At 38.5% G+C, this 13,041-nt stretch overlaps 1 protein-coding gene and 1 pseudogene across 1 annotated transcript; one reads left to right on the top strand and one right to left on the bottom strand.

Annotated features, from left to right (window-relative positions):
• Positions 1-4,562: 4,562 nt before the first annotated feature.
• Positions 4,563-9,157, bottom strand: LOC141703412 (protein IWS1 homolog 1-like; annotated as a pseudogene).
• A 1,166-nt stretch (positions 9,158-10,323) lies between these two features.
• LOC141703410 (uncharacterized) lies at positions 10,324-10,800 on the top strand. The gene has a single exon (XM_074506950.1). The coding sequence runs from the start codon at positions 10,324-10,326 to the stop codon at positions 10,798-10,800; it is 477 nt and encodes a 158-aa protein (XP_074363051.1).
• Positions 10,801-13,041: the final 2,241 nt, after the last annotated feature.

Genomic DNA, 13,041 nt, shown 5'->3' on the forward strand with positions numbered 1-13,041 from the left:
TTGACCTCGAGACTTGCTGCCAGCTTTAACCCTGCGATCAATGCCTCGTATTCGGCTACATTGTTTGTCGCTTAGAATTCGAACTTGAGGGCTTGTTGGATCTTGAATCCTTCTGGACTGATAAGAATTATTCCTGCTCCCCCTGAACTGGTGGTTGAAGATCCATTGACAAATAATAACCATGATCGTAGTTGATCCTCATCGGTATTTGAATGTTTGGCCCTGAATTGACACTCTGCCATAAAATCTGAGAGGACTTGAGCCTTTATGGCTGTTCGGGGCTTGTACTCGATATAAAACTGGCTTAATTCAATGGTCTATGCCGCAAGTCTTCCTGTCATGTCAGGTTTGTGCAATATTCTTTTCAGAGGTTGATTTCCCTTGCTTGGAAGTAATGTCGAAGCTTCCTGCTGGCGATGATCAAGGCGTATACGAGTTTTTCAACCTGTGGGCATCGAGTCTCAGCATCTCATAACAAGTGACTAATATAGTACACCGGAACTTCATTTCCTTCGTTGAACTAAACGAGGACGGCTGCCACCGTATCGTCGGAGGCCGAGAGGTATACACGCAAAGCCTCGCCTGGGATAAGCCGAGTGAGGATAGGAGGATTTGTCAAAAAGCCTTGAGCTCTGCGAAACTAGATTTGCACTCATTATTCCATTAGAAGGATGTTGATCTCGAGGCCCTTTTGATGACGGCAAAGAATGTGAGGCACCTTTTGGATGACTGGGGAATAAATCGCCAAAGAGCTGCTATACACCCTGTTAGCTTTTGGAGATCTTTAATGAATTTTGGATCCTCCATTTCTAGAATCGCCTTTATGTGTGTGGGGTCGGCCTCAATCCCTCTCTGTGTAACCAAAAACCCCAGAAATTTGTCAGAGGTAAGTCTGAAGGAGTATTTGCTAGATTAAGATGTAAGTTGTGGCTTCGAGCATTCTCGAAAGTCTCACGGAGATCGAGAGAGTTATTAATGGTGAGCTTAGATTTAGTTATCATGTCGTCCACATAGATTAACATATTCTTCCCAATTTGTGATCCAAAGATCGTATCCATCATCTGTTGAAAAGTCGCGCCGGCGTTAATCAGGACGAAGGGCATAACTCGATATCCGAAGACTCCCCTATGAGTAATAAATGTCGTTTGTTCCCAATCATGAGAATCCATTTTTATCTGGTTGTATCCCGAAAATGCATCCATAAATGAAAGGAGCTCGTTTCCTGCTGTGGTGTCGATCAGCTGATCGATGTTTGGGAGTGGGTAAAAATCTTTGGGGCAAGCTCTATTGACATCCGAGTAGTCGACGCACATTCGCCACTTCCCATTACTTTTCTTAACTAAAACGACATTGGAGATCCATGTAGGGAACTGGACGGGCTCGATGAATTTAGCTTCGAGGAGTCGATCGATCTCTTGATTGATAGCCGCCTTCTTTTCGTCAGAGAATATTTGACGTTTCTGTCGTATCGGCGTGATGTCTTTATTGATGTGAAGGGAGTGTCGTGCAATTATCTCTGGAATTTCCGACATGTCTTTGGGGTCCCCCAGGCGATGATATCAGCGAACTCACGAATAAGGCACGTGATATCTTTCTTTAACGACTCGGGAGATTTTTGCCGATCCATGTGGTTTTCTCAGAGTTTCTTTCAAACACTTCAATTTCTCTCGGTTTCCTCGACAGGAGAATAAGAGTTGTTGGTAGGCAGATCGACAAGGGATCTGGGGTCGATATCGAGCACTTTATTGACTTCTAATTCCTCATCCATCTTTTTCTTTGGAGACACTGTGGTTAAGTAGCACTGTCTTGCTGCTGCCTGGTCACCAATTATCTCTCCTACACCAAAGTCTGTGGGGAATTTCATTTTCAAGTGGGAGATAGACGTTATAGCTCGAAGTGCTGTGATTGTTGTCCGCCCCAGTATGGTGTTGAAGCTATAGGAGGCACTGATCACGTGGAACTTAACCACCTTCCAAACTTGACATGATGGAGAGCCAAAAAGTACTGGCATGTCAATAGTTCCTACCATATGGACCTCATTTCCTGTGAACCCATACAAATGTGTTCGAGAGTTTTCGAGTCTTTGATCCCCGATGTCCATTCGGGAGAAAGCATGATGATATAGGACGTCGACGGAGCTACCATTATCGACTAACATCTTTTTGACTGTGTTGTTTCCCACGCACGTTGTGATGACAAGGGCATCCTGGTGACCCTCGATGAGATCATGACAGTAATTATCGTCAGAGAAAGATATAACTGGGGAAGGAATTGCTCGAGGGCGTTTAGTTGTCGAGGGGTTGACATTAAAAACTTCTCGAGTATAAAGCTTACAAGAGTTGTGAGAGGGGCCCCCAGCGGCTATACCGCCAAAGATGACGTCGATGACTCGGTCGTTCTCCTCACGATGGTGGCGCCTTGGCGCATCATCTTGTTGCACATAATGGACAAGTTATCCCCGATGAATTTTTCCCTCGATGAGGTTGCTGAGTTGAAAGCATTGCTCTGTTGTATAGCCGGTGTCTTCATGATAATCACAATATCTGGAGTTTGGAGGCCTGCCATGTTTCATGGGTCTTGGGGGACGGTAGACAGGGGGCTCTCAGAGACAGTCTTGAATCCTGATTGATTTCTCATTATGGTGCACATTTGAGCGATTTCCTCCTGCATTTTGGCAAACTCTTCATGGGAGATGGACTCTGTGGACTCGGTTCGCTGAGAGACGTCGGCGGATGATATTGTGCGCTGTCGACGCTCGCGCCGTTGTGAATATGTTGACTCTGCCGATGGTTCATATTCATATTCGGCGTCATCATCTTCATCGTAGAGCTCATCATCTTGGCCCTAAATCTGTATTGATGTTTATTGGAGCTCTCGACGAAGATGATGAATTTCACGCTTTCGCTCGAGCTTGGCTTGAAGCATTCAAGTATCACGTTCTAGGAGCTCAAGTTCTTCAGCTGAATCAAATGGTTCTTCCGGATCTTATCTGTTTTGAGCCTTTAGCCTTTCTTTCTTTTCCAGATGGAGTCGCATGTCGCTTGAGAGTACCTTCTTGCCTTTGGATGTCTGTACTTTGAAACGCTGATCTGATGTGAACTTTCTCTTCTCGTCTCTCTGATCCGCATCTATCAAGTTCACCGGTTGATCATGAAAAGGACCATCCGGTGGTGGAAATAAGCATTTCGGCTTTAACGCCGATTGTTTGGGCGGTTCTTGACCACCGTGGGTCGAAGGGTCGGCGGCAATTTCTGCCGTCAACTCCTTTACCTGAATTGGTCCAGCCGTTCCTGGATCAATCTCTTCAACAATCATATCTCGGTTGGATTTGTAAAGTAAAGCTACTTCTAGCGCCAAATAATATGCCTTTAATATTATTAGTATTAAGACTATTATTAAGAAGGTGATCTCTTTACTTAATTTGCCAACCCCTTCAAATGAGGTTGTTGTCATATATTTATACCAAGTCCCAAATGTGCGTTATCTTACAAAATGGGCCTTCTTGGACTTTATATATATTCCACAATTATCCTAATTATAACTCTTTTGGGCCGTATTGTCTTGGTCCACCATCCAGATTTTTTTTTACATGCAGATTATTAATAACTAACAATATACATTGCCTTAAATTTAACGCCAAGTATCATTTATATGATACTACTTCTGTATATTAATAGTAGTACTGTATTGGATTGATGTGTGCGAGAGAGTGTAAGATAGCTATGTAAACACAACCCAATTGTAAGATAGCTAATAGCTATAGTCACCAGAGCTTGTTTCTGTCTAGAAGGTCTGATCAATTTTGTTGTGTACGGATGAACCTAAATTACTTTTCAATTTTGTTGATAAAGTTGAGGCTTTTAACTTAAGGAAGCAAAAGAATAAATAAAATAAAGGAGGCTTCTAGAAATGCTTAAATGAAATCCCACGCATGAGATCGAGCTAGCACGTTTGTATGGACTTTGCAGCTTTGACGAACCAGTTTTTTTTTACAGGAGACGAACCAGTTAAAATACCCTGTATATAACTATATATGTAGTAAGCAAGCTTGGCTTCCTTGCAGTTCATCTTCTTTTTGTTGTAATCGTAGATGTTAAACAAATTACTTTAGATTAATTTAAATACAACCCATTCAATTTACTAGCATTATACCTATGTGGATATTACTCAAGACCCTGCTTCAAGACAGTTTATAGTTGATCTACGTTATGGTTAGGAGAAACTCAAACTAATGTAAGCAACAGGTCTGTTGATTGAAGGGAACCTGTTTTGTTTAGTTAACGAGCTTGTTTGTTAATGTTTTGTTAGGAGAAACTCATAGTTTCGTAAACCGGCGGAAAAGCTTACTTACAAGTTACAACACTCCAATGTGCTAAATACATAAAGAAGGTAACAGTTAAAGATAGAAGCGGAACAAGAAACTTCAGATTTCATCAACAAGTTACTAGAGGTATTAATCATTTCTAAGGGGGAGCACTGGGTTTTAGTTTCTTCTACAAACAACACCAACACTGTAATCTCATCTCAAACTATATATTATACCAATTACAGTATTACACAGGGCTACTAAAGCTAGAAGAATAAGCTATTGACGTGTAACTTGGTGGCACGAATATTTATGTGTCTTTTCGGTCCTTACGGTCATATGAATTAAGCCCTGGGGAGAGTAACGATCTTTGTAGCTTTGGTGATTTTTACAGGTACTTGACCATTGACCGACCTTCCACACTAATTTTCGCCGCCTGAAGCTGCTTCCTTTTTGGCCCTTTCAATTGTTCCAATTTCTTATTCATCTGAAATAAGTATTACATCCAGTTTCAAGGTAAGTTAGAAGTGATCCAAGACAACGTGGATAAGATATCAAACAGATCTTTAGTGAATTAACACTTGCATGGGTTGCGGAAAGAAAGATGAGACCTAAGACGCACTGAACAAGTACATAAGAATTACATCCATCAAATTAGTCAAAAATATAATTTTGTATGTTTCAAAGCAAAAGGAAACTACGAATACAAGCAAAGTTCAGATTTAAGTAATAAGAGATTTGGTAAAGCAACAATGCAAAGGCTGGAAGTTATGTATAAGTATAATTAACTAGGGAGAGGGATCCTCCATTATAACAATTTACAGGAGTAATAACCAGGGAATAGGGAAGTTCCACTGGATTAGCAACCACTTCTGTTCCTGGATAAATTGAAAAGTATTTTCACCTTCCACTGTCCACAAACATTTTTCTAACTTATCTTGTTTTATTGCCCTCTCACTTCATTGTTACATGCTTTAGTGGTCCCTATATGTTTTGATCATGAGCATTGTATTTTATCGGGGGTATGCATGAGTGCATTATATATTCATCTCACTGTATCCTCTGAATTTCTTTCCGTTTCATCATCAGAATGACAGTAAAAGTGGCAGATAAGAAATTAATTTCAGATAGTGTCTCTAGTCCTACAATTAAGTAACTGCAGATGAAAAAACTTATTTTATACCGTCAAACTCAGCATCAACAACAAAAGGAACCAACCTTGAGGCGATACTGGTCTTGCACAACATGCTTAGCTCGGGCCCTAATTAGGTCAGGATCAACCTTAGACGGAGGACGAACAACAAAATCCAAAGGCATTGCCTCAGGCCTGGAAGTTTGCTGTCTAGAGGACTGCTTGCCACACCTTGATTCCCTGCATTACCCTTGTCTATATTAAATAGGAAACAAGTTAAACTAAAAATTTGTGCAGAATGTGGACCAAGTAATAGTGCAGAATTAGGTTTGAACTTATGTGTCATGGTAACGTACTGTGAAAACATAGCCACATCAAAATCATCATCTCTAGAATGCACCCCTGCAGTTTTATGCATTGACCTGTCACAAAGACGAAGGGAAACAAAGATCGGGAAAAACTACACCTTTAAGAAAAATAAAAATTTTTTTACAAGGTATTTGTAATTAAAAAAACAAGATATGAGAATAACAAATAAACCGATAACAAATTACCTTTTCCCAGAACCCCCCTGTAACAGAATCCTATCAGCATCAAAGTTTCTCATGTCTGCAAACCTAGTGCTCTTGTTGAAGATTGATCGACTCTGCAGAATCAAAGAGTAATCATGAGTGTAAATCATCGCATACAAGTCCAAACAACATTCATACAACGTGAAAACACTGGTATGTGCTATGAAAAGAAAGAAAACGGAACAAATGTTATCAATGACTTCTAACAGATACAGTAATGCAAAGTTATAATTTCACAGTTCTACTTCTACCACTCCATTTATACAATATATTTTAGTGAAAAAGCTAAAAAAATTATATTGGCAACATGGCTTTAAGCTGAAATTTCACTCAGTGACAACTAACAAGAGGTCAATATTGTAAACAGACTATTTCCAAAATTAATAGGCAACAACTTCCGAGGATATTTACCCAATTGTCAACGAGTTCCTTAGCAATTCTTCTGTTAGATGTTGTCTCTTCTTCAGATCTTGACAAAAACATAATGACCTAAGCCAAATTCAAGAAATAACAACGTTACTAGTTATCCATATGTTCATTAACAAAATACTATAAGTCTATAATAATAGTATGCCACTAAAAACTATGAAATACTATAGAGAAAGTATGCCAATTGCCCATTGTATTTAAAGAATTATCCACATGGAAAGACTGACCTTTCCCAGGCCACTCTTCTTCAGTTGTTCTTTTCTTTCATCCTGTTCTAAATCAATTGGGAACTGTAATATATGAAATAAACCACTTTCTGGGTTAACAATTTTCAGAGTGAGGACCAACTAATGTTAACAACTACCACATTTAAAAAAGCATCAAGAATAACAATAATGATAATAACTCCAAAAACAGCAATTTTAGTAGGGGAAAAATAGTAACAGTAATAAATGAGAGTAGTTATATCCATACATCAGCCAAAATCTTCAGTATTGCTGCACGGATGTTTATATTAGGCAAGCTCCCATCTGGAAGTGGTTCAAGCCAACTCTTCAGAACAGCTAAAATTCCATGATCTAAAAATTCATGTTGAAGCTGCTTCCTTCAGCTCAGTAAATACAATTGGATAAGAACCAAAATTACAACATTATTAAGCAACTCAGAAAGAAACAAGACAGCTAGCTCACTTTGACAGGACTTGGGTAAGATATGGCAGCTTCATAAGTTTGTTTATAGCAGGTTTTGACTCTAAATTCAGTAGCGCATCCTCTTGCTACAAACTCAAGCTCAGCCATGACCTCCTCAACTAGCAATGCAATTTCTGCAGCAGTTTTCTCGCGTTTCTTTTTCTTCTTACCTCTGGTAAAGAGATTAGTGATTTCAGCAATCTCTTCTTCCTGTCATCAAAAGAAATGAAACGTTAAAGAAGAAGGAAGCTAAATATCCTGCAGATCTACAAATCAATTTCTTTTTCGAAAGACGTCATCCAACCTCCCCCACAGGCCACATACTAGGCAATTTACACATACTCGTTTGCTAAACTGAACAAGAAATGAATCTCGTGTCTATTTCAAAAGTACAAAACAAGAACAATATGTTAACGTGATCTTACAGATGACTTTTTATTTTAAGTTCCAATTGATATACAGTGTAATCTACCTGAGGAGCATCACCAGGCGACTGATGTTTGGTGCCACTACCATAGCGATAAGCAGTATCAACCATCCCAGCAACCTCACGTTCATCCTAAACAGAAACATAAGTTCTAGAAGACAGCATTCATATAATACCTATGCATCTGTCATACAGCAGAAAATTTTATCCAAAATTTTAATTGCGCTCTAACAATCATTACTCAATGATGCATTAACTAATTAAAAAGTAAACACAACCATCTCAAAGTATTGCTCGTGTGAGAAGACATGACTTAAAGTTTGAAGTCATTCCGTATCTCCGTTAGGCAGACAGCATCCAACGTAACAACTTGCACACCTACAAGTCTACAACGCCACTGTGCTACAAAACCTCTTTCTACTCCCTATAAACGAAACTTAAGTACTTAACCAAGCAACCTAAACCGATCTGAATATATCAATGGCATCAACTTAACCACAAGGCATCTTAAGTCTCAACTAACCAAAAAGCCAGAAATGAACTGATAAAGAGAAAACAAAGAGCATCAATATATAAAACCATCATTTACAGAAATTTCACCGAGAGCTATAAATTTCAGCTGAACAGACTTAAAAACGTAAACATAAAATAACTCCAACAGCATCAATATATTACACTAAAATATTATAGCCAAACCTCATTAAACAATGTATTTATATATACACTGTAATATTCCGTACAATCCATTTTCCACTCAAAACTCCACAAAATTCTCTCTCTCCTCTCTCTCTCTCTCTCTCTCTCTGTGAGTGTGTGAAATTAGAGTAAAATATACCTCAGAATCACCACCAGCAACAGTACGCCACATCTCCTTCACCTCCATATCACCAGCGCTCTTCACGAGGCGATTCCGGTAGTTTGCTTCCCTGCCGGAGCTCAAAAGTACCGGCGTCGGAGATCGGTCACGGCGCCGAAAACCTCCGCCGCCGGAACAGATCGACGGCTCAGCATTCTCATCACGATACCTGAAATAAGTAAGTGTATACAGAAGATACAAACAAAAACGAAAACAGATATAGCGAAACAAAACCCTAACTAAATTACACACAATAAGTGTAAGTATAGATGCAAAAACTTACAGGTCTTCGTCGTTGAAGCGCATAGTGAAAACGTTGAGACTCTCAGGCGGTGAAATTTGTGAAAAGGATGGCGGTGATTAATTTGTTACAGTATGAGTTTTGAAAATGGCGGAAAATTAGAAAATTGTAAATTAAAATGGGAGGGAGAAAGTGCAGTGAATTGAAGAGGAAGAAAAGATGGATCTGATTCCCTGCATCGCACTTTTTTACACTACCATACACCTCCACTTGACTCGACTACATTTTATTTTGCTAAATTAGACTCTATATTTTACACATGCATACGTGCACATCCTTTACTAAGATTCAAATAAAATTACCCTCATTCACATCTATTTTATTTCTTTCTTTCCATCAATTTATTTAACACACTAGAAAATAATTCTAGAATTCAAATTATTGAAATTATATGATTTTACATTAACGTCAGGTTTTCACTGATCCCTTATATATATATGTAATGATAGAGTTAGATTTTAACTAGAAGTATACTAGTACATATCTAAATAAACTTATTAGTGACTAAAGTTAATCCTTAGCACAATAAGGATAATGTTGATACGCTCCCTCAAAGTGAAGATAGTACAGAGTATAATCGAAGTTTGTCGACAATCTTAGTCATAATGTCGGCTAACTGATCAGCTAAAGAAAGAGAAAAAACATGGACTTGTTTTTGTGATACAAGCTCAATGAAAAAATGATAATCAACCTCCACATGGCGCGTACGTGAATGAAAAACTGGATTAGTAGAGAGATACACAGTACCGACATTGTCACACCACACTTGAAGAGATTTTGCTAATGGAACACCAAGTTCAAAAAGAATAGTACGAAGCCAGTGAAGTTTAATACATGCATTGACTACGGCTTTAAATTAGATTCTGTGGATGACCGAGCAACAATAGGCTATTTTCTGGAATGCCAGGAAATTAAATTGTTACCAAAATATATAAGATATCCACCTGTAGAACAACGATCATCAAGACATCTGCCCCAATCAGAATCAACAAAAGCATTAAGATTACATGGTTGTCCCTTTTTAATTAATAAACCATATTAGATTTAGTAATAAAATGGATATGAAGCTCTAGAGATAACAATGAAGAAGAACAAAGAAAAATAGAAAATGTATTCACGTTTGTAAAAGTTACTTAATGATCAGTACAGTTTCAGCATTTATACAATTACAAGTCTAACGGAAATACAAATGTCACTTAGGCCAGCTGTGACTACATACAAACAGAATGCAACAATGTTGAATGACTGATTCAAAGCTAGTTCCTATTTTTCAGTAGTTGTTGGTTATCAGTAGTTTAGGATACCAATAAATCTAGATAGTGGTTTGTTGATTCCATGCATTATGTTAGGAAGTGGAATTATGCTTTCCCATTTTTAGGATTTGGTTGTTTAGCTTTTCTCTATATAAGAAGTAATGTACTGAGCATTTTAAGTCAAGAAAAATAAGAACATTTTGTTTTTCTCTCTGATATATTCCTTTTCTTTTAATTTACACCAACATTTGTGGTATTAGAGCTTTACCAGGTTTCGGTCCCTAAAAAAACATTAAAACACATTCCCAGTAAGAGAGAGAAAATCCTTCTTCCATTTAACCCCACCCGTGAGAACATAATGGCAGGAAACATTACGAACACATCTTCTCAGCCCTCAATTTCCATCTTTAGAGGTGAAAAATATCATTTGTGGAGTCTTAAAATGAAGACTATGTTTAAATCCCAAGAATTATGGGATTTGGTGGGCAAAGGTTATGATGAACCAAATCCAGCACCGGCCGTGCCCGATCAGCAACTGAGGGACAACCGCAAAAAGGATGCCAAGGCGTTGTTCTTCATTCAATCGGCATTAGATGGCGATATTTTTTCACGAATTTCATCTGCTAATAGTGCACATGGAGCATGGGAGATACTCAAACAGGAGTATTTGGGTGATGCGAGGGTAATTAAGGTACGATTGCAAACTTTTCGCAGTGATTTTGCTAAATTGGTCATGGGAGAGAAAGAGTATGTTCAAACTTATTTGTCTAGAGTGACTGAAATTGTCAGTCAGATGAGATCGTATGGTGAAGAGATTAGCAATGAAAAATTGTGAGTAAAGTACTAAGAAGCTTGAATGAAAACTGGAATAATATTGTTCCTGCAATTGAAGAGTCAAAGGATTTATCCACTTTTAACTTTGATGAATTGATGGGTTCTCTACTGGCTCCTGAAAGTAGGATGATAAAAATAATGTTAAGACAGAGGAGAAAGCTTTCCAAGTAAAAGGAGAGTATTCATTTAAGGGCAAGATGGATTCAGGAACTCGAGGAAAAAGCAGGGGTTATTTCCGTGGAGGTCGGGGTCGAGGTTGTGAAAATGGAAGGGGCGGAGGTCATTATAGTGGTGATGGCTGGAGAGGCAGAGGTCATTCAAATGATTACCATCAGCACAAGAGCCAGATTCAATGTTACCATTGCAAAAAGAATGGTCACAAAGAGGTTGATTGTTGGGCCAAACAGAGGGATGAACAACCACAAGCAAATTTCTCTCAAAAGGCTGAAGAGGAGGCCAGGTTGTTTATGGCCCATTCACAAATCTCACATAGCAGCAATGATGTGTGGTTTTTAGATAGCGGATGCTCAAATCATTGTCAGGAACAAAATCAATATTCAAGGAGCTTGATGAGTCGTAGAAAGGTGATGTTCATCTTGGTGACAACAAGCTAATGCAAGTGGCAGGGAAAGGTATTATCTCCATCAAAACTGTGCAAGGTGATGTAAAACTTCTTTATGATGTGCAATTTGTCCCTAATTTAGCTCATAACTTGTTAAGTATTGGTCGATTAATGAATGTTGGCTAATGAATTGTGTTTGATGATGCTATGTGTGCTGTGATTGATAAGAAGTCTGGTCATAATATAGCAAATGTTCACATGACTCAAAATAGATTGTTTCCGATTAATGTTTCAAATGATGTTTTGGGAAATGCAATGATTGCTAATCTAAAGAATGAGTCTGAGTTGTGGTATTTGCGGTATGAACATTTGAATGCTCGTAGTTTGAAACTTTTAAGTAAAAAACAAATGGTTGTTGGTTTACCAAAAATAGGCGAGCTTAAATTTTGTGAAGGTTGTGTGTATAAAAAACAAAGTAAAGCTTCTTTTCCTGGTGGGAAGTCTTGGAGAGCTTCAAAATGTCTTGAGCTTGTACATACAGATTTATGTGGCCCTATGAAAATTGAAATTGAGTCATTAGGTGGAAGTCGCTATTTTTTGTTAGTTACTGATGATTTTTCACGCATGAGTTGGGTTTATTTCTTAAAATTCAAGTCTGAAGCATTTGAAAATTTTAAAAAATTCAAGGCATTTGTAGAAAAACAAAGTGGTCGAGATATAATTGCTCTCCGAACTGACAGAGGAGGTGAGTTTATGTATGAAGAGTTTAATGCCTTCTGTGATGAGCATGGAATTCGCAGAGAGCTTACGACGCCTTACACACCGGAACAGAATGGGGTGGCGGAGCGAAAAAATCGAACAGTGGTTGAAATGGCTAGAAGTATGCTAAAGGGAAAGGCGCTTTCGGACAATTTTTGGGGAGAAGCTATAGCAACTTCAGTGTATCTTCTTAATATATCTCCAACAAGGGATGTTTGGAACAAAACTCCATTTGAAGCATGGAAAGGTAGGAAACCAGGGGTAAGTCACTTGAAAGTCTTTGGGTATGTAGCTTATGCTTTGGTTAATAATCGTTATAAATTAGATGAGAAGTCAGAAACATGCATTTTTATTGGTTATTGTTCCAAAGCATATCGCTTATATAACCCAGTAAGTGGCAAAGTGATAATTAGCAGGAATGTGGTGTTTAATGAAGAAGCTCGCTTAAAGTGGAATGTCGAAAAGAATGGAAGTGCTTATAATATTCCAGTAGAAGGTGAAGCTGATGAACAGCTAGATACAGAGTCACCTGTAAACTCAATCTCATCTTCACCGGTAAATTCGCCACCATCAACGCCAGGTAGCAACACTAGCAGTGGTGATGATCGTGACATTCCAACTAGAAAAACTAGATCTTTGGCAGAAATTTATAGTTCTTGTAACTATGCTTTGCTAGTCACTGATCCTATTTTATTTGAGGAAGCAAATGCACAACCTGAATGGAAGAATGCAATGGAAGAAGAAATGTTAGCTATTGAAAGGAATGACACTTGGGAATTGATTGATGCTCCAGAGGACAAGAATGTTATAGGGCTGAAGTGGGTGTTCCGAACAAAATATAATGCTGATGGAAGTATTCAAAAGCACAAAGCTCGTCTCGTGGCAAAGGGTTACTAACAACAGCAAGGTGTGGATTTCGAC

This window comes from Apium graveolens, unplaced genomic scaffold (assembly GCF_009905375.1).
Source record: "Apium graveolens cultivar Ventura unplaced genomic scaffold, ASM990537v1 ctg6616, whole genome shotgun sequence".
Lineage (NCBI taxonomy): Eukaryota > Viridiplantae > Streptophyta > Magnoliopsida > Apiales > Apiaceae > Apium > Apium graveolens.

Excerpts from the sequence above, each read along its gene's own strand:
- LOC141703410 (XM_074506950.1), top strand. The coding sequence starts at position 10,324 with ATGGCAGGAAACATTACGAACACATCTTCTCAGCCCTCAATTTCCATC.